Genomic DNA, 23,028 nt, shown 5'->3' with positions numbered 1-23,028 from the left:
CTGCTTGTATGCATACAAATTGAAACTGTTAAGGTTTGACCTCATATTTTATGGTTTTGGTAAATCTAAAGGATTAACAGTTTCAATTTGTAATCTGAAGAAAATTGTATAGTGTGTATCCAGTTTTAGACTGGGAAGCCATTAAAGTTCATGTGCGTGTAAAGGCAGGTGTCACAATACTTTTGACGATATAATGTATGTGATATATTACACGTTTGTTTTGTCTTTTTGGAATAGATATCCTTAAATTATTTCCTGTGATCAGTCCTCAGCAGTGAGATGTGATTTGTTATAGAAGTTCTCTTGGTGTTTACGATCTAGTGACACACTGGTGGATTGTATATGTTTGTATCATCTAGGTGTTATGGTGCAGTATTGGTGGGTGTGGTGACATTTGTAGGCCTCCATGCAAGAAACTTGTTCTCCTTGATCTTCCAGTTTACCAGATGCTATCTCAGGAGCTAACTGCAAACCCCACACACTGCCACCACTCATTAACCCCTGTTAGGTACAGCCACACACATAAATGTATCACTACAAGGCAGGACATGTGCTGGCCATGACAAGCCAATCAGATCTTTTTCTTTGAAGTAGGCTCTAGCTACATATCTGTTATAATCATTTTTTATGGCACCTCAATGTACCTAGGCACTTGCATTGTAGTATACCACAGATGTGAACTACTGGTGTGCATACCTCCCAACATTTTGAGATGGTAATGAGGGACACCTACTAGCAAGTGTATGTAGGCATAGGACACACCCCATGCCACACCCCCTTAAAGGAGAAATAACCCCCCAAAAAAGGTTAATTAAATCCACAAGTGCTTTTTTTTACCACTACTATTCCTTTATATTGGCTTTTAAAATGTACAAATGCAGCAATTTAGAAATCGGATGAAAGGCTTAGCACTGGGAAACACTTTTTGGAAGATAAAAAGTGCATTTTATATACATCTATATAGATCAGACCAAAATGAGGGACAAATGAGGAGGAATGAGGGACAGAGGGACATTGCTCCAAATCGGGGACAGTTCCTCAAAATCAGGGACAGTTGGGAGGTATGGGTGTGTCGCAGTGCGTAGAAATGAGGTGCGGTGTGTTGGCAGCCCATTCAAAATGGATATGGAGATGCAATGCAAATAAACGCATATAATACCACATGTTAATGCATGTGCAGTATTGCAGAGCAATGCAGCAGACAAGTGTGGATAGGCCCATAGATGATGACAGCTGCAATGTGTTCTGGGCAATACTAACACTTTTCCTACATTTGATTTATTTTATTAAAATAGAACTAAAGGCAAAACATGCTTTTTTGAGTAAGGGAGGGTTGTAACACCTGTCATTTTTTTGGCCATGTGTCCCATTGTGGAGAGTTCCCTTCACTTCTTGTTCCATAGCCAAAACAGGAAGTAAGAGGAAATTCCTCCAAAGTGAGGAAATCCCTCAATAGTTCCCAGAACTAGTGTTCCAACTGGGAGATTTCCCCTCTATTCCTGTTCTGTCCTGGGGAACAACCCAAAATTTTGAACTTTCTTTCACTTTCACTCTCGGTGATAACGAGGCACAGAAACTGGCCAAAATCTCCCATTTTGGAGATTTCCCTTCACTTCCTGTCCCATAGCCAAAACAGGAAGTAAGAGGAAATTCCTCCAAAGTGAGGAAATCCCTCAATAGTCCCCAGAACTAGTGTTCCAATTGGAAGATTTCCCCTCTATTCCTGTTCTGTCCTGGAGAACAACCCAAAATTTTGAATTTTCTTTCACTTTCACTCTCGGTGATAACGAGGCACAGAAACTGGCCAAAATCTCCCATTGTGGAGATTTCCCTTCACTTCCTGTCCCATAGCCAAAGCAGGAAGTAAGAGGAAATTCCTCCAAAGTGAGGGAATCCCTCAATAGTCTCCAGAACTAGTGTTCCAACTGGAAGATTTCCCCTCTATTCCTGTTCTGTCTTGGGGAACAACCCAAAATTTTGAATTTTCTTTCACTTTCACTCTCGGTGATAACGGTTCACAGGACTCATACTGAATCTCCCTAACCGGGGCACAGACAGCAATAACAAACTGACAGGTGTACTAATCCTTCTCCACTCCATCCAAAACTAAAAAAAAAAGTTTTGCCTTTAGTTATACTTTAAAGGGAATGTGATTTTGTACGGCTCGGTTCACTCTGCCACAACCTGAAAGTCGTGCAACTTACACTGCGACTTTGCCAGGTGACTTGAGTACTACTTTGATAGAATTATAGGATAGAAGTCTCCTTGGTGTAGTTGACTAACATGGGATTTCACATGTCATGCGACTTTGGGTCTCACAAATTGGATCCCAAGTCACAGCAGTGTGAACGGAGCGTAAATCTTTCTCTGTTTACTATGGTCAGAACTATAAAAATACTACTTTTAAAAAATATTTTCTTTCATTTTTTTGTTTTAGTTAGGTAATTATGGAATGTCTATCTAGCCAGTACGTGGTTGCTTTGGTTTCCTTTCACATGCAAAATATCGTATCACTCACAGTTAGTTGTGTTGAAGGAAGCCCCTTATGTATAGCCCTCAATGAGCACCCGAGATGCAGGGTCTAAGCACTAACTGGTGTTCACCAGAGCTTTTGATGGTGGAGATGGGTTTTGCTGCATGCTAATACCAGGTCATGGTCCTCAGGATCGCCCCACCAGGAGGTGAACACGCTGGGGGCCAGTAGCAGATATAGCAGGTAATATCAAGCAGAAGCGTAGTCAGTAAACAAGTCCAAGGTTTGTAACAAGTGGTTGCAGTTTGGGATCAAGCAGAAGCATAGTTGAGGAACAAGTCAGAGGTCGGTAATGAATGAGTGGTAGCAAAGATACGGGTGGCGAGTGAGAAGAGTGAGATGTTTGCTGGAGAGAAGACATTAATCGGGCAAACAGGAAGTGCAGAGACACGGCTTTAAATCAGGATTTGTCATTGGATCTGATTTTTTTTTTTTTTGCCTCCAGCCAAGCAGCATGGCCTGATGATGCAGGAGGGCTTCATGATGTACCTGCTGTCCACAGAGGGAGACATCTTTAATGAAAAACACAGGAAAGTGTATCAGGATATGACTCAACCCCTAAGCCATTACTTCATCTCCAGCTCCCATAACACCTACCTAACCAACCACCAGCTGGTGGGAGCCAGCAGCACTGAATCCTATATCAGGTGAGGACAATTTCTGAAAAAAGACAGGAATGCAGAAAACCCCCTCCTACATATTTGTTTCCTGCTGTATATCAGGAAGGCACATGCTTACAGGTTAAAACCCATCTCCAGACAAAATGTTTTTTTTTTAAAGTTTTTAATTGAGTGGGAAATGGTTAAAACGTCTGTCCTTTTATATTGTTGTGAAAGATTACTTCTCACTTCCTGTTTGCAGACAAAACAGAAAGTGAGGCAAAATCATTCCTTGTCTATTTGGGGTTGAGTGGGGTCTATCTTGGGAGGGTGCATGTGATCGGCACAGGGCCAATCAGCACTGTCCAGGCAGGAGGTCATGGGTCCTGCAGCCTCATAGGACAATCATGGGAGAATGAAAACTCCCCCTACAAGCTTTAAGCAGTACCCGACAGGACGCTGATAGAAGTTACAAGACTGCTATATACCGTTGATGTTAAAAGGTATTTAGCAGTTTATATTTACTAAAATTATTGCATTTCCATGTTCTGTGCACTGCGGGAGACCAGATACAGTGAATGCCGGGTCCTGGGTTTAGTAAAACACTTACCCTTTAGACCTTTTTCATCATGGACACCCCTTCCTGGTTTAGCATTCTGTCTTGTGTTTCATTTATTAAGCATAGTGACAATTGTGCCAAGACTGACAATTTTATTTTCTTCTTTTATTCCTATGTGTAGGGCGTTTATGGATGGCTGCCGCTGTGTAGAGCTGGACTGTTGGGAGGGGACAAATGGGGAGCCAGTCATTTACCATGGACACACGTTCACCTCGAAGATCCTCTTCAAAGATGTCATAGCCACCATTAAACATTACGCATTCAAAGTAAGCAGCCTCGGCTACTTTTTAGCAGCTTGCTTTATCTTTCCCGGGACCAGCAATGAAGAATCAAAAATATACTTAGTCTGAGGAGTACTGAAGTGCTATAGAGGTTCTTCTTGAAAACAGCCAATTAAATTCCAGCTGTCATCATGTAGAAAACAGAAGTATAAACCTGATTAGCTCCCGAACAATGCTTTTAGCCTCCTGGCTAGTTCGTCTTTTCAGACCTTCAGTCTGTCTCCATACAGACCCAAGCCCAAAGGTCTCAGGCTGGTTAGTTTAAATTAGGGTTTCTCAAACAGGGTTCCATTGAACCCTAGTGCCGCGTACACACGAGCGGACTTTACGGCAGACTTTGTCCTGCGGACTTTTCGACGGACTTTACTACGGACTTTCCGAATGAACGGACTTGCCTACACACGATCAACCAAAGTCCGACAGATTCGTACGTGACGACATACAACCGGACTACAACAAGGAAGTTCATAGCCAGTAGCCAATAGCTGCCCTAGCGTCGGTTTTTGTCTGTCGGACTAGCATACAGGCGAGCAGGATTTTCGACCGGACTCGAGTCCGTCGAAAAGATTTGAAACATGTTTCATTTCTAGGTCCGTCAAACTTTTGGGGAAAAAAGTCAGCTGGAGCCCACACACGATTGAATTGTCCGACGGACTGCGGTCCTCCGAAACCACGTATGCCGTAAAGTCTGGTCGTGTGTACGCGGCATTGGGATTCCTTGGGAGTTTGCTAGGGGTTACCTGTGCAATGAGAAATGTCTCCCTCTCAGATATGTTGCTACTGACGCCAATGATCCTTTTAGCTATCTGTAAGGGGGAATTTTTCTCCAATGACCACAAAGTGTAAGGAGCATTCTTCTCACTGACCATCACACTAATGTATCATGAGTTGTAGATATAGTAATTTTTAGCGAGGGTTTCTAGAGATTGGAAAGTTTTTTTCAGGGGTTGCTCTGTGTTGAAAATGTTGATGAAAGACTGGTTTAGACACTCTCCATATGTCTGTTCACACACACTGCTTGTTCAGTTGTTTGTCTCTGAGAAAGGAGCCCTCCTCTGTCTCTATATAGAGCCCTAAACTACAATATAGTCAGTACCCTTAGTATAAGCCTTGAGATGTTTCATATGGACGGAAGCTAGATTTATACAGGTTGGCAAAGCCTGGTCGGGGGGTCCTGGAGCCCAGAGGCTTTATAGGGTATCGAGTGGGATGAAGCCTCCAGCCTTAGGTTCATGCTTTGCCAATAACTTCATCCCACTCAATACCCTATAAAGCCTCTGGGCTCCAGAACACCCCCCCCCCCCCCTGACCAGGCTTTGCCAAACTGTAGAAATCTAGCTTCCATCCATATCCCAGGTAGCAAGGAAAACTTGCCACAAATTTGCTGAACTTTTTCACTGGCAAGTTGTACAATTGCAGAGCGCTTGCAGCACAAGTTCTAGTTGACACTTTTCCAATTTGTAGCAAATTTGCATGGCAAGTCTCTAGCAAGAACAAAGTAGCAGTGGTGAGTCTACATCAAGAGCTCTGCAAGTACACAGCATGAAAATACAGCCACAGTGACCCTTGTGGTGGGATGACTATTGCACAACATAAATCAACCAGAACTTGCAGCAGATTTGCAGAACGTTTGCGAAGAAAGTTGATCTGGACTCATGTAATGCAGACTTGCTGCAATTGTGCAACAAACCTGTGAAGCCTGGCAAGTCTAGCAATAGCTTAGCAAGTCATTTTCAAATTTGCAGCACAATTGCTTGCTATCTGGGCTAAAACATCTCAAGGCCCCTCATCCTGTATGGCTGAGAACCTTGAGTGACATCAAACACAGCATGGCATTCCAAACACAGTCACACAGCACAGCCCTGCTACTATATGATAGATAGATAGATAGATAGATAGATAGATAGATAGATAGATAGATAGATAGATAGATAGATAGATAGATAGATAGATAGATACATCGATCCATCACACCCTCCACATTTCAGGACATCAATACCAATACTAGTCAAGCCAAGTTTCTTAGGAACCAGATGTTGGTTAGGCTTGTGTACAACTCTGCATTCATTATCCATATTACCTATGACAATTAAAAGATACTCACTGGGTGACAGCATCACGCGATGACTCAATATCAATATCAGCAGTAATTAAACCCGGAATTGTATTGTTATGTAATGAAAGATGCTGCCTATCCGGCAACAAGGATGAGTTTGTCTTGTGAAACATTTGTTAGTTGTGTCACATGACAGTAATACAATTATAGATACGGTGCCATGTGAGATGTGAGTCTAGATCAAATAATTACAATAGCATTCTAAATACGATGTCCAATACATCACTCCATTACAGAAGTATTAATGTGCCACGAGCTTTGCTCACACATCATCATTTTCTAATACATCGCATAATCACAACAGAATTACTAACACAATGCCATGTGTTCTGGTTCACAATACAGTGATTGTCTATATGTTGCTACAATTTATGAAAGTAGATTGCTCCTAGATGTAGATTTTCATAGGCAATCATTGTATTAAATAAATAAAAGCCAGAATTTGTCAAGGATGAGCGATTGCTTTTCACATTCGTCCAGCGAGGTTTTTTTTTTACAAACGGACCCCTTTGTAAAAGATATATTAACTCTCCTGTGTAAACAAATCAATAAGTAATCAGGCCATCCCTTTACAATCCTCTATCAACAAAAATCTATCCCAAGAAACAAATTGTTAAAGTAATTTTAAACCCTCAGTGTTTTTTTTTTTTTTTTTTTTTTTAGGTTAACACATTGATCACACTAAGATAAACATTCCCCAGTTAACTATTTGTTAAAATTCTCACCCCAGCACTTGCAGTTCATAACGTCAATGCTGCTGGCTCTCACTCTATCGGTGCTGGCTCCCTGAACTTCTGGTCTTTACAGGAAAGAGATAACAGTGGACAGTGCTGTCTCAATCAGCCTGGTAGCTTGGAGAAGGGAGGAGGGAGTGCCTTGCCACCCTAGGCTATTGGGCTGTGTGTTTCTGTTGATGCACACAGTGTAGGGACATGCAGCTCTAGTCTCTGCATGCAAGGGTGACTTCATAGAATGCCTCAAGGGAAAGGAATCACGCTGAAACAGGATATCTGGGACAGTGATCTTGGCGCCAGCTTAACCCCTTAGAAGCCTGCCAGGTCTTTAAGGGCTTTAGAATGCTGGGAGGTGGTGCTTATGGTCATGTGACTGCTGTGATTGGCTGTCATGGCGATCACATGATCAGAAAGCTCCTGATCGCAAGCAGCAAACGGGAGCTTTTCACTAGCTCTCGGCACAGCTCTATCAGCGCTATTGCGAGCAAATATGCAGCCGCTCGGTGCCAAGGCCTAGCTACTGAGAGGCCGCATATTTGCTTGCGCTCGGCACAAAGAGGTTAAACTAGTACACAGAGCAAGGATTAAAAGATATAAAACCTGAATACGCAATAAATAAAGCAGCTACTGAACATAGATAAAAAACTGAGGGTGTAATATCACTTTAAGACCTCATTTACACGTGCTTTGCTGTTTGACACTCGATCTGCATTTGGATCACTCTTCAGAGAGCATTTGACAAATGGTGAGGAGGTATTGTATCGCCTCCTCACCGCCTGTTTTAACCCCCTAAATACTAGACAGCCAAAACGCAACCACATGCGTTGTGTAGGGTTGCCACTTCATTCCTTTTAAAACCAAACACATTAATAACACAGGTTCTGAGGCTAATATAATGCACATTAGGCTCTAAGTGAGTTTAATTACCAACTTAATCAGCCAAAGAGCCTGTGTAATTAATATGTGTTTGGTTTTAAAGGGATGAGGTGGCAACTTTAGTGTTGTGCATGGTTGCGGGATGGTTGAAGCACAGCCCCATTCACTTGAATCAGCTGGGCTTGGCAGGCGGTATGCCTGTCCCTCCCCTCTGCTGCCCATTTACAGAAGCCTTTGTATTTTCTGAACTCATTCACAAAATACAAAGGGTTCTGTAAATAGGCAGCAGAGGGGAGGTGAGGGCAGAGATGCTGTGTGTGAGAACACAGCATCTCTCCTCTTAGAGTCCCAGGGTGTAGCGATAGCTATCCTCCGGGAGTGCCATAAAACTGTCAGATGTAAGTTGAAGAGATAAGTCCACAACGTGGCATACACCTCATTTGACTTAACTCATAGCGTGTCTGCACATTTATCAAAGCGGCTGAATCCCAGGTATGGGTATTTTATACATTGTTGCATTAGTCCAGCTTGGACCAGTGTAACAATGTATATACCGTACTATACCTGGCTGAGCCTCTTGGAAGCTGTAAATCGCTGTATTAGCGTCCTCCACTTCCTTCTATGCCAAAACGGCAGCCCTGCTGCATTGTGACCACGGGAAGTTGGCGACTCGGCACAGAGGCCATTTAGGGAATGCTTTGCATATTCTGAATGGATGAAAAGCATTCTCTGAGTGGATGAGCTGGAGAGGCAAGGGCGGTACTTTTTTTCCAACTTATCATAAGATGTTGCCACAATGTTCTGTCTTTGATGAAACTCCACCATTTTTCCAGCACTTCTCCTCCGGTGAAGTTAAGATAAACTAAAAGCAAAGTAAAAAAAGAGCACTCTTTTCCTTATGAAGTAGTTGATAATCACAATTAAACCCCACCCCTGAGGATTGTTGGGAGAAGGGCAGTGGGAGACACCATCTGTGAGAGTAGGATCGTTCTGAGTGCCTGGGGATCCAGGAATAATAGCCGATACCTGTAGTAGTACCATCTGTGTCCCATAGGGGAGATTTCTCTTCACTTCCTGTCCTATAGACAATACAGGAAGCAAGAGGAACCCCCCCTCCCTCAAAGTGAGGGAATCTCTGGTTTTCGCAAGGGTCACCTCATTTTCCTGTTCTGGTGATAACCCAAAATTTGGGATTTCCTTTCACTTTGATAATGATAAACATGACAAAAAGAGAAGGTGAATAGCAATAAAAACCCCAAATGTGTTCTAATCCCTCTCCACTCTATCCAAAACTTTAAAAAAATTGCCTTCAGTTATACTTTAACTATTTGTTTTTTGGGACAGATTTTTTTTTTTTACCGATAAATGATAATAAGAGAATGGAGTAATTGTTGGGATAAAGTTGTGTGCTTATTGATTGCTCACACAATAATGCAGTATGGCCACTAGATGGAGCTGAATATCATAGGAAATCACTGTAATAAATAAAATATGGTCAGAATTGTTAAGGATGGGAGAATGCTTGTCACGTTTATCCAAAAAATGTTTTTTATTACTGTCAATAGATGTATACAGTGTATACAGGTCTGAATGGGGAGAGACGTGGAAGGATCCTGGAACAAAACATTGCACAAGCTACTGGATTTGTTTTGTTTTTGCATTTAGGTACACTTTAATTTTGTAATAGGCAGAGAGAGGAGGAAACCATCGGGGAACCTCAATAAAATGGATCATTTTCCAGCACTGTTGCTCAAATGACCCTCCACCTATTATTAGGTTACTATTGTTGGGGGGGCTATGTAAGTTATGTTGTAGAAGAAAGGTGGTCCAACTGCCAAACTGGAGGACAAGGTCACTAACATTACATATCTGTCCTCTCTCTTCCAGTATTCCCCATATCCAGTCATTTTGTCAATTGAGAATCACTGTGGGCTGGAGCAGCAAATGACAATGGCTCATCATCTTCGTACAATCCTCGGGGACATGTTACTAACCCAACCATTAGGTGATCCAGACCCTCCACAGCTCCCGTCCCCTGAGGTGAGAAACAAAATACATAGGAATGGTGATATGGTCATCAGTGTCATAATGGCCAATCGGGTCCCCGATGGGTCATAGGTTGAACCTGAAACCCAAGTTGACACTTACAATGTGTGGGACTTCATGTAAAGCATGAAAAAACTATTTTGATTGTGTTATTATGTAGTCTACAATAAACATTATTGAAAATCTATGATCAAAAAGAACCATTATACCTATTTTTTTAATAGGGCCCAATTCAAGCCATAGGGGCGCTGACTATCACTTTTTTATTTAATGTTGAAAATGGTTTTAAATTGAATATCAAATGGCGGTACAAGTTGGCACATGTGTCCTAAATGCCATGCTCATTAAAACGGCTGTTACCCTGTTGGAGTTTGAATTTATTTTATATGATGCAGACTGCAACATGAAGGGTAGGAACACCTCAGGGAGGTTAGGAACATCCAAAACTAACTGTGGTCAGCAGAGCTTTTTTTCAGCGGGGATGAGGCAGTACACCTCCAGCTTTGAGTGTATGTGTTGGCATGGGGTGCTGGTGTGTGTTGGAAAGTCTACTTATGCTAGCTACTGAGGTAGCTATTGTCACTGGGTGGTGTAGTGTTGCTAGGGGATCTACTCTTGTGGAGGGGGACATCTACTGTTGGGGGCAGGGGTCTATTGTTGTTTTCTGCTGGGGAGTTTATTCATGCTGGCTGCTAGGAGATCTGTTGTTGCTGGTTGGAAATCTGTTGTTGCTTGGTGGGGGAATCTATTGTTGCTGGGAGGTCTATTGTTGCTGGTGAGGATCTAATATTGCTGGGGGGTCTATTGTTGCTTGGGAGGATCTATTGTTGCTTGGGGAGACTATTGTTGCTGAGGAGGAACTATTTTTGCTGGGAAGGGTCTATTTTTGCTGAGGAGGGTCTATTGCTGTGGAGGGGTCTATTGTTACTTGCTGCAGGGGATCTATTTCCACTGCCTTTCTTGTTAACAAATTCGATACAAAATTATACTTGGTTCTGTATCCTCTAACGTAGGCAGTACTGAGCGGTGGGTAGGGGCTGTAGAAAAGTGACGGTCCTAGGAGGTGGGTAGGGGGTGGAGACAAGGGGTGACTCTGGAGAGGAGGGAGTACCTGGTGGTCAGGAACATAACAAGAAACTATGGTGGGAAGATCTTATCGGTGGAGTCTCCAAGAAATATAAGTATCCACTCAACCATTCAGCCTACCAAGCTATAGCTAAACTCGAATATCACTTTTGGGTTCATCAGTCCTTCATTGGACTATCATTACTGCCGTAAGACTTTGGGCCACTGATGCTTGAGAGATAGTATTATTCCATGTATAAATCTGGGGTAACCATGATGATGTGTGTTTTACCGTCTACTATATTACTGTATCTTATTTCCTGTAGGCATTGAAGGGGAAGATCTTGGTGAAAGGCAAGAAGCTGAGTGAGCGTAGATTAGCAGAGGATGAAGAAGGAAAGGCCCGGATGGTGAGTGGAGACAATATGGTGATGTTTGGTATATTTCGGACTATGGGTGAATTTACTACCAGCCTCAGCATTCAAAGAAGACTTGAAGGTGTGATCTTCATTATGTAGCTATAATGTACAGCTGGTTTACAAGAACAAAGAAATGTCAATAATGCAAGTTGTCATTACTGTGGAATACTATGGCAACTAGGCCTTTTTTATTCAAAGTGAAGTGCAGTAACAGCCAATCAGAAATAACCTTTTACTGATTTATCAACTTTAATTTGATGGAGTGTAAATTGGGAGGGTAGGCGTTACTGCACTTTATAAGGCAATATTAATCTTTGTATGGCCTTCTTCCCCCTTTTAGTGGATTCACACCCAAAGTACATGCAATAATACATGTTGAGTTACCACTTGGTGACATGCAGGTTGTTGCTGCAATGCAACAACACAGCGTAACAAGGTCCTATTAAGTGGAGGAATATTAAAGAAAAAACTGTCAGCTATCCTCATATTTGTTTCTCTAGCTTGTAACCCTAAACATCATCCTATCCCTAGCCTAAATTTACCGGTAACCCTAGTTCTAGTGCTGTCCTAACTGTACCTGTAACTCGAGTCGTAGCACTAGCTTCATTGTACTCAATAGCCCTAGTCCTAGCTTTACTAAACCTATAACCCTAGTCCAAGCTTTACAGTAACTGTAACCCTAATCCCAACCTAACTGTACCTGTAACTCCAGTCCTAGCCTACTTGTATCCATAACAAAAAACACAAATTTCCAGCTTACTTATCAGCCATCCTGCAACAAACCGAATTGACTGTCTAACAGTTCACTGTGGTGCCATAACGTGGCCTCTGCAGCTTATCTATGTATTTGCAAATGTGTGCAAACGAAATCCCTTGTTTTAATGTGAACTGTTAGACAGGGTCAGTTTAGTTGGTTACAGGCTGGCTGGTAAGTGAGCTGGGAATTTTTGTTTGTTTTTTAACATGCATTGCCCTTCCATGTGCTCCTCGCTGAAAAGGCCAGTTATAGTTTGAAATTGTTGCCATTTTTTTGTATAACTGTATCCAGAACCCTAGTCCTAGACCTTCAAGTGACACTCAGAAGACCAGGGCATACAGGTGGATGTGGCAAGGAGGTGCCATTTAAAAAAAACAGCACTAGGGAGACAGGTGCCCTTTTAAAATAGCAACTAGGAATCTTGGAATTTAAGCCTATATGTTTCAGATTGGAAGATAGTTCTTTCATGAGGATACTGTTTCCATTCGTTGTCTATCTGGCCCTCCTTTAGCATAAATATTTGCCCTTAAAACACTTCAGACAGTTAAAAAATAATTGTAGTCCAGTTTATTGTGAAAGTAGGTTTGAAACTGTATCCAGCAATTAGCGAGTTTCATTGATGAGGTGTAAGTGAAATAAATGTTGCATCCCTTCTATACAGGACACAGCTCAGGAACTTTCTGACTTGGTAATATACTGCCAGAGTGTGGAGTTTCGGGATCAGCCGGGCAGTGTGTGCGAGATGAGCTCGTTCAGCGAGGACAAAGTACGCCGACTGATGAAGGAGTCTGGTAACTATAGACCCTGGTTAACACGAATCTATTTTCCCCTTTAGGCAGCCAACACACTCCCTCTAGTTGTGCAGCCTGAGAAACACGTAGAAATATGTTGAAACCAATGGTCTTTAAACTGTGATCCGTGGGCCGGATGCAGCTCTTCACTTGCCTTTATCCAGCCCTTGGAGTACTGTTCCTCCCACTGATAAGACGCACTATTCCTCTCATTGATACCAACAGTGAGACACCATTCCTGACACACCAACAGTGGAGCAACATTCCTCCCACTGACACCAACCATAGGCCATTATTCCTTCCACTGACACCAATTATGGGGAATATCTCCTCCCATTGATATAAACAATAGTTACTATTCCTCAGATTGACATCAACAATTGGGCCCTATTTTCCACTAATACCATTAATGAGGTACTATTCCTTCTACTAACCACAGGAACCATGTATTTTTTTTCTTCCACTGATCACCAAGCCTGAGACATTTTCTACTGTTGTTTTACTCCCTCTGGCCACAGTCCAGCCCTCCTAAAGTCTGAAGCCAAGAAAACTCACTCCCTGTTCAGAAAGTGTTGATCACATAGAAATATTCTGTTCCCTATAGCAGCCAATCATCAACAAGATACCATTGTTCTAAAGGCTCTGCAATCTGAAATCTTTTTTGGTAATCATGGATTACTGTCCATCATTACGATTTCTGTTTCATCTCCAAAGAAAGATTTTATTGTGACAGTCAATTAAGGAAGGTTTTTTTTGTACGGTCCTTCTAAGACTGTTTGAGTTAAAGTTGCCTCTGTCGTAAGACCACCGCCTGATAGCTATACGAAGTCGCTATTTCAGTAGATGTAAGTCAGGTCACCAGTACCATTAGAGCAAATTTCTCATTACGTCTTTCCTATCCTACCAAATCTCCGTGGACCAGTAGCCTTGAAATGCAACATAAATTTGTTCCAGGATCCCATCATGCCAAAGTATTTGGTCATATACCGATAAAGGAAAGCGATACAATTTGTGAGAAAAGAGGATGCTGAATGCCCCGATTTAGGTACAAAAGTGGAAGAGGTTTCCCCATGGGGTTTTGTGTTGCAGCAAAGTAAATTGCAAAAATATGTTTATTACGAAAATTGAACATTCAAACATACAGCCGTGAGGTAAACATAGAAAGCATGTAATCATTTAGGTATATATATAATCATACTAGAACAATACCAACGCGTTTCGACCATATGTAGTAGAGGTCTTCTTCTGGGGGAGAGAGTAAAAAGTTCTAGAAAATACAATATATGAATGAACACATTAAAAGTCAAACAATAATGTATAATGATTTTAGCACATTCAATTATAATTATTATGATTATATTTACCACTATGGGCTGTGACGAAAGTCTCCCAAGTATTGTGCCTAAAAGATTTTCTTGAGGATCCAGACAACACAGCAAGGACTCACAAAACCCCCGCACCAAGCAGGGGCAGAATCGGGACCTACAAGAGGCCGCGCTTGTACCCACACCGGGGAAGTGGGGGGAGAGAGAGAAGGCAGGGGCAGAGCACTGGGCCAAAACTACCCCAAGTCACTGTAAAGGTTAATAATATATTAAAATAAGTATTATTGTTAAAAATAAACCCATAGTTATTTCATAATTATGAAGTTGTATGAGTGACGAGTTATGTGGTGAATTGTGTGTGGGTGAGACTCAAAAAGTGGAATGAAGAAAGTGAACGTGGGTTGATGGGAGAAAAAAAAGTCAATGGGGAAAAGTGCACTAGGACTGTGAACCAACGCGGACAAATGCTAAAAAAAGGAAAGAAAGGGGTGCGCAGGAAAACAAATGCTGGTGTGAAGATGTGTTTACACCACACCCCCTGCTTGGTGCGGGGGTTTTGTGAGTCCTTGCTGCGTTGTCTGGATCCTCAAGCAAATCTTTTAGGCACAATACTTGGGAGGCTTTCTTCACAGCCGATAGTGGTAAATATAATCATAATAATTATAATTGAATGTGCTAAAATCATTATACATTATTGTTTGACTTTTAATGTGTTCATTCATATATTGTATTTTCTAGAACTTTTTACTCTCTCCCCCAGAAGAAGACCTCTACTACATATGGTCGAAACGTGTCGGGATTGTTCTAGTATGATACCTATGTCATGCTATGCTTTCTATGATTACCCCACGGCTGTATCATTATGCATGTTTGTTAGCCTCATCCACAGAGCTCATGTTTTAACAGATATTTACGCTTCTGTATGTTCAATTTTTGTAATAAACATGTTTTTACAATTTACTATGAATTTTTGGCTGCAACACAATACCCCATGGGGAAACCTCTTCCACTTTTGGTCAAATACCTTTTGCGTAAGGTAGATCAGATGTCAGATTGGTTGAGCCTTATAGTCATGTAATCAGCTATTGTTGGATTAGCAAATTACATAGGGTTTGAAAGCATTTCAGAGTTACAGTTACCTTTGAGAGCTTTTTGGTTGCACGATGGATGGGTGGCTTGGTGAGGTTGTATTTAACTAAGACACAGATGTACTTGCATGTTGTGTCATTGGCACTCTGTAACTACATTCTTTATGGTTTTCAGGAAATCTGTTGGTTCGCTACAATACCCGGCAGCTTAGTCGTATTTACCCTGACGCATTGAGAGCCGGTTCTTCCAACTACAGCCCTCAGGAAATGTGGAATGCCGGCTGCCAGCTTGGTAAGTACACATTATGACTTACATAAACCCTGGCTCAGCTCAAAGACCCTCATGTTGGTTAAAAACCACTCTCAGTTTATGAATCAGCAACCATCAGGGCCCCAAAAACAAAGATTGTATGACCAAAACTAGGATGGTTGAGCAGCTGTGCTTTTGGAGATTCTTACATATTTTACAATTTGGAACTCTGGTATAATTTTTTTATTTTGTTCATTAGGAAAAAGGAAGAGGTGGAATATTGTATCCTAAATATTAATGTAATTAACAGCTTTATGTTTCTTCAACTACAGTGGCATTGAATTTTCAGACCCCAGGGCACAAGATGGATCTGAACCAAGGGCGATTTCAGGACAATGGTTGGTGTGGATACGTGCTGAAACCAGAGTTCCTCCGGAGAGAAGATACATGCTTTAACCCAGAAGACCTCAGCAGCAAGATGAAGATTCTGAATATCAAGGTGAGAGGAGTTTATTGGATGAAAAGGGAGCAAATATTTCCAGATCTGTGTGATGAGTGTCTGAACTTGGAAGGGCAAGATGACAGCTGTTGGTTGTACTTTAGGGAGTCTATAGGGTTGATACACAAACAATAAATAGACTGTTTACTTTGCAAGGGAAATTGTACATTGCAAGGAAATTTTCCTAGAAGCTTAGTGAATGTGGTGAAATTTCATTTTGCAAAGAATACCCAATCACATCCAAGGAAAAAAACAACATTTTTGCCTGCATATAATTGGATGATAGAAGTCAGCAGAACTTCACCCTCTTCACAAAGCTCTGGGGACAGTTCCCTTGCAAAGTGCAACTTTCCTTGCCAATGAACAGTCTATATACTTTTAGTAAATCAAACTTATTTACAGCTGGAAAGACTTTTGAGGGTATTCTTATTAATTGATATTTCTGTACTGAATTTCTGTTTGGCTGCCTCACTTTATCTGCTGTTGGTGAGGTAGCCATCTTGGGCACTCTCAATAGAATATCATAGAAGGACCAATTAAAGGGAGTAGCCAATTAACCTACCAAGAGGTTGTTGGAATGTGGGAGGAAACCCACACAAGCATAGGGAGAACATGCAAACTCCATGCAGATAGTGTGCACCCATTGTTTGCATGTGGAGCATGGCTCAGATCTGTTTTTTTAGCATAAATCAAGATGTAACTGAAAAGTACATACAGTGCTGGGAAAAAATATTTGCCCCTTCCTGATTTTTTTTTTTATATTTTTCACACTTAAATGATTCAGATCATCAAACAAATTTATTATACAAAGATAAATACAAAATGCAGTTTTTAAATGATAATTTAATTTATTAAGGGGAAAAAGCTGTTCAAACCTGCCTGGCCCTATGTGAAAAAGTAATTGCCCCCTAAACCTAATAACTGGTTGTGCCACCCTTGGCAGCAACAACTACAATAAAGCATTTGCGATAACTGGCAATGAGTCTTTTACATCTCTGTGGAGGAATTTTGGCCCACTCTTCTTTGCAGAATTGTTTTAATTCAGCAAAATTGAGGGGTTTTCCAGCATGATGGAAATGTTTAAGGTCAGGCCACAGCATCTCAATCGGATTTATTTTTTGAGCCATTCAGAGGTGGACTTGCTGGTGTGTTTCGGATCATTGTCCTGCTGCATAACCCAAGTGGGCTTGAGGTCACAAACTGTTGGCCGGACATTCTCCTTCAGAATTTTCTGGTAGAGTGCAGAATTCATGGTTCCATCAATTATGGTAAGTCGTCCAGGTCCTGAAGCTGCAAAGCAGCCCCAGACCATCACGCTACCACCATGTGTGACTGTTGGTATGATGTTCTTTTTATGAAATGCTATGTTAGTTTTACGGCAGATGTAACGGGACACACATCTTCCAAAAAGTTAAACTTTTGTCTCATCACTCCACAGAATATTTGCCCAAAAATCTTGGGGATAATCAAGATGCTTTTTGGCAAATGTGAGACGAGCCTTTTGGTCAGCAGTGGCTTTTGCCTTGGAACTCTTCCATGGATGCCATTTTTGCCCAGTTCTTATTGTTGAATCATGAGCACTGAGCTTAACTGAGGCAAACGAGTCGTTGTCGTGCTCTTGGAGTCATTTTGGTAGGCCGGCCATTCCTGGGAAGTTTCACCACTGTTCAAAGTCTTCTCCATTTGTGGATAATGGCTCTCACCGTAGTTCGCTGGAGTCCCAAATATCTTTGTAACCCTTTCCAGACTAATACATGTCAATTACTTTTGTTGCTCATCTGTTCTTGAATTTTTTTAGATCGCAGGCATGATGTGTTGCTTTTTGAGATCTTTTAGCATGCTTCACGTTGTTAGCCGGTAATCAGGCCTGGGTGGGGCAAGTGAAATTTAACTCGGCTCTTCAAAAGCAAGGTGGGGCATTAAGGTGAAAAACCTTCTGTGCTGCAGCTGCCCCCCAGACCCCCCCCATTCTCCTTACCTGAGCCCATCCGATCCAGCAATGTCCACGAGCACAACGGCTCCCGCTGCTGTCTCACTCCTCACTGGACAGAATGTCAGTGAGGAGTGATTTTGGATTTGTCAATCAAATCCAATGACACGGTGTCTGTGTCAATGGACGTGACTCGGGGGTGAGCACGCATTGGGTGCCGCCAAGGAAATCGGCTTTCCCTGGGGGCACCCAATGAAGAGGAGGGGTCTGGAGTGCTGGCGGGGACCTCCAAAAGAAGAGAATTGGGGCTGCTTTTACAAAACCATAGCACAGAGCAGGTAAGTATAGGCATGTTTGTTATTTTTATAAAAAAAAAACAAAAAAAAAAAAACCAAAGCTTTAGAACCACTTTAAGTGTGACAAATATGCAAAAACATTCAGAGAAGGGGGCAAATACTTTTTCACGGCACTAAGTTATTTTGTAATAGAAAAGTGAAATAAAGTAAAGGTAATACATTTTGTCTTATTGATGTATACTTGATCATACAATAGTGGTAAACATGTCTTGTGAAACCCCCATTTTATTCCAGTTAAATCCCCATTTATTATTTTATTTTACGAATACTTTTTTTATGTGCAATGTCTAAAGGTGTGATTTCAATCTACTAATCTAATTTTATCTTCTTTCCTTAGGTCATTTCAGCTCAGCAACTTCCAAAACTAAACCAGGAAAATCCGAATTCAATAGTTGATCCATTTATCCGCGTGGAGATTCACAGTCTGGGAAGGAAGAGGGAGCAGGAGACGACCTACGTCCTCAACAACGGTGTGTTTTTTACCTCCAGTGGGAAATCTACAGTTCATTTGTATACAGTAATGATTCAAAGTTGGGTATTTGATATTAATAAATAGATTCACTAGATTTTAATACACTGAGAAGAGTTGTCAGAAATTTTGGATAAGACAGGACCGCATACCAGAGGCGGCTAAAAAAGTATATAGCATTTTTTATATTGTAATATCCACATCTAAATCATTTGGACATGATTGACTAGTGAGCGACCAATGTGATTGGCTGTTTAATAATAGTAGGGCTACACTCCATACGGGGCAAGTATCCACCTGAAAAGTAGAGTTTGTGTGCAAATGTACCTTGAATCATGATATCATATGAGCATGTCCTGTAATTGGTTTTGTAACCCAGGCCTAGACAATGCCAGTCACTTTAGCGTGAAAAAATTGGAAGAAAATAATAATAAGTAAATAGTAACACCTCAATTCTTCCCAGGATTTAATCCCACATGGAACGAGACCCTTCGACTGGAGGTACTCTGCCCAGACCTGGCGTTGGTCAGATTTGTGGTGGAAGATTATGACAAGACATCCAGTAATGACTTTGTGGGACAGTACACAGTGCCATTCCACAGTCTGAAGCAAGGTAAGAGGGTAATAGGAGGGTAGCTTGATAGACGTAATAGCCGAACAGCGGGCACCGAGCGTTTAAAGCGGCTAATATAATAACTCATATTGTGTCAATATCTAAAATAACTAGTCACATGCATCAAAGCTGAACTCCAGCCAAATATGAATTATTTATTCCTATTTATCCATTTACTATATATATTAAAGTGATAGTAAAGGATGACATTTTTTTGGCTTAAAATAAAAAAAGATCTTATGCTTACCTGATACTGCACAGAGCTGTCCTTTACCTCCTCGTCTGGAAGTCCCCTATTGGCGCTGTCCGGTCATCCTTCCTCCGGGTGTAAGGGGCACCCATACACAAACGCTTCCGAGGCCGGGCTGTGTGCATCCAAAGACATACACACTGCCAGTAAGCTACCCCCCTGCTCCTTCTCCACAGCAGGAGCTGCTGTCGGTGTGTCCTGTGAGACCAGGAAGTAAACGGAGCAGTGCTGTAGCCGAGACAGTGCTGGAACAACGAGTGGCAGCGCTCTGAGCCAACCAGGACTTCACAGTGCTGGAGGGGAGAATGATGACACACTTAGTGTGCTGCACCTTCATGGTCCAATCACAGGCTGGGGGCGGGTCCTAGACCAGGTTGTACTGCTCGATTGGAATGTAGTCTGTACAGCGATCGAAGACCTGGCTGTTCTCTCTGCATTGCAAGAAAAGATAATTCAAATTACAAAACAATTTGTGGGTAAATCAGTTGGCATGTATCTAGGTCAATGGTGTATTTAGCTGTTCGCTTGAGTTCAGCCTTGACTTTCTTATCTAAATAATAGGAAATACGAAAATCAAAATATGATTGCTGTGGTCAGCACTTCCATGTTTCCTTCTTCAGGACTGCATGTCATATCCAATGTGTCTGAAAGAGAACAGTCTATGATGCCAGTAACAACCAGTCAGATTCTTCTAAGTACATTCTTTTTATAGATGTGGCTTAGACAGAGGGAACACTTATCATCCTAGGCGTGTGCATGAGTGTGCCTTGGCACCCCGTAATCACCTTGAGCAGCGCATATTCCACCTGCTGACGGTTTCCCTCCTCTTCTCTCCTGCTAGCTGCTGCAGGCACACAGAGGGATATTTCAGAATGGAGAGCAGGGAAAGGGGCTGGTAAATATGTAATTTACCGGCCCCTTCCTTTTCTGAATGAACACAGTGAGTGATCTGTACCAATCACTCGCTGTGTTCATTCATAACGAAAGCATAGTAAACTGTTTACTATGCTTTGGTTTGTGAATGAATGGGAAGCAGCTCAGCATAGAGCACTTCCCATTCATTCACAGTCCAGTGCAGCTGAGGCTGCAGAGATGGGGACTGGGGAATCTCTGTTCTCAGGCCTTTTCTCTGTCTCAAAAGTGAGACATCAGGGGTCTCATCAGACTCCTGATATTTCACCAAAGCTCCTAAAAAATTAGTAAAAGATAAAAAAATAATATTGTTAAAATTAATAATAATAAAAAACTACTGGCACTAATCTCTGTCCTACTGACACCGTCCACTGCTCTTATGGCGGACACCAACCTCTGCCCTACTGACACATCCACTGCTCTACTGACATATGTCCATGTTTTAATATATTTTAAAATGTTTGTTTATATTCATTTATAAGTGTGTGTGTCATATACATGCATGTGTGTTTGAGCTTGGGCTGTGCACACCTATGCTTATCATATGTATAAAAAGAGTTAATTGACGTGTACAAATCTTTTGTCCCCCCAGGATACCGCCATGTCCACATGCTTTCCAAGGATGGAGCCTCCTTGTCTCCAGCTACACTGTTTGTACACCTGCATATCGAAGACCCTTGAGGGTCTGGATTCAACTCATGGCCCAGTGGCTAAAGCAATAACTGTGCTCCATCTTAGTGTCAAGATGTTCTAGAACAAAGTGACCTTCAGAACCCTCAGGCGTCCACATCCTGGCTTCAGATCTCCACGTACAAGATGGTACCCCTTTCTCCAAAATGCTGTGCCAGCCAGGTCCCCCCTGTGCCTTATCCTTAGTGATGTCACTGACATTCCAGAAGCCATGATACAGGGTATTACAACAGCTTAAACAAGCTCTAAAACCAAGCAGGAGATTTAAATCAAATCAGTATTAAAATAGCAATTATTCTACAAGCCTCATTTTAAAAAGGACATGTATTTGATACATGACAGTCATTTTTTTAGCTGTCTATAAAAAAATAGACTGAAGTTAAAGTGTCAGTACAGAAAATATTTTGGGTGGAATCATCCATTGAGTGCCACTTCTCTGTCCCAGCAGCTGCTGCCTCAGTGGTACTGTTGCCATTGAGAAAGGAGTCTTGCTTGCCCCATTAGGATTTCATTTATTTACACCAGGAGGAAAACTCAGAGGTTCTGATTTGGAGAATCTACTACTCTCCACCCATACCTACACTGTTGTTATTTGCTGGACTTCTTTTTCAAACATCTCGCATGGTCCAGTTTGATGTTGGCAGAATATATAGTCTTTGCCATATGGCTTCTTAGAAACACTCAGGTCATTATTTCTGTTCTGATACACAAGCCTTGCACTAATGATAATCAAATGCGGAACAGAGGTCAGATATACACTGATCAATCATAACATTATGACCACCCACTATGACTCATCGAGGTATGGACTCCACTATGACTCATCGAGGTATGGACTCCACTATGACCCATCAAGGTATGGACTCCACTAGACCTCTGAAGCTATGCTGTGGTATCTGGCACCAAGCCCTCAGTAGCAGATCCTTCAAGTCCTGTAAGTTAGGAGGTGGGGCCTCCATGGACTGGGTTTGTTTTTCCAACACATCCTAAAAATGCTCAATTGGATTGTGATCTGGAGAATTTGGTGGCCAACCCAACACCTCAAACTCATTGTTTAGTTCTTCAAACCATTCTTAAAATCATCAGACCAGGCCACCTCCTTCCATTACTCTGTGGTCCAATTCTGATGCTCATGTGCCCATTGTAAGTTCTTGTGGCTGTGGACAGCGGTCATCATGGGCACCCTAACTGGTCTGTGGCTATGTAGTCCCATACGCAACAAACTGCGATGCACTGTATGTTCTGACACCTTTCACCATGAACAATTCGAACTATAGTAGCTCTTATATTGGATCAGACTACATGGGCCGGCCTTTGCTTCCCACATTCATCAATGAGCCTTGGCCACTTGGTTCTCCAGTTTTCGCTCTTTGGACCACTTGCCCAAGGAGCGAAAACTGGAGAACCAAGTGGCCAAGGCTCATTGATGAATGTGGGAAGCAAAGGCCGGCCCATGTAGTCTGATCCAATATAAGAACTACTGTAGCTCAAATTGTTCTTGGCATCCCACCAAAGCTGTAGTGGGGTAGTTGCTCTGATCCAGTCGTCTAGCCATTACAATTTGGCCCTTGTAAAAGCCGCTCAAATCCTTACACTTGCCCCTTTTTTTTCTGCTTTTAACACACCAACTTCTGGGACAACATGTTCACTTGCTGCCTATTATATCCCACCCACTTTCAGATACCATTGTATCAAGATAATCAATGTTATTCACGTTACCTGTCAGTGGTCATAGAGTTATGACTGATCGGTTTATGGATATATACATAAACAGTGAAAGTTTTTTTGTCTGCAGTAGAGGCAAACTAGC

At 41.9% G+C, this 23,028-nt stretch overlaps 1 protein-coding gene across 1 annotated transcript in view; it reads left to right on the top strand.

The window, feature by feature from the left end:
• PLCD3 (phospholipase C delta 3) overlaps window positions 1-22,537 on the top strand; it is an 85,553-nt gene extending 63,016 nt beyond the window's left edge. Inside the window, exons 6-15 of the mRNA XM_073607727.1 lie at window positions 2,979-3,180; window positions 3,873-4,017; window positions 9,646-9,798; window positions 11,196-11,279; window positions 12,707-12,836; window positions 15,425-15,541; window positions 15,832-15,998; window positions 18,622-18,754; window positions 19,217-19,366; window positions 21,121-22,537. Of these exons, the coding sequence (XP_073463828.1) occupies window positions 2,979-3,180; window positions 3,873-4,017; window positions 9,646-9,798; window positions 11,196-11,279; window positions 12,707-12,836; window positions 15,425-15,541; window positions 15,832-15,998; window positions 18,622-18,754; window positions 19,217-19,366; window positions 21,121-21,209 (1,370 nt within the window). The 3' untranslated portion in view covers window positions 21,210-22,537. The remainder of the gene's footprint in view (window positions 1-2,978; window positions 3,181-3,872; window positions 4,018-9,645; window positions 9,799-11,195; window positions 11,280-12,706; window positions 12,837-15,424; window positions 15,542-15,831; window positions 15,999-18,621; window positions 18,755-19,216; window positions 19,367-21,120) is intronic.
• Window positions 22,538-23,028: the final 491 nt, after the last annotated feature.

Source organism: Aquarana catesbeiana, linkage group LG12 (assembly GCF_042186555.1).
Source record: "Aquarana catesbeiana isolate 2022-GZ linkage group LG12, ASM4218655v1, whole genome shotgun sequence".
Taxonomy (NCBI): Eukaryota; Metazoa; Chordata; class Amphibia; order Anura; family Ranidae; genus Aquarana; species Aquarana catesbeiana.
This window is presented reverse-complemented; position numbering and strand designations above follow the sequence as displayed.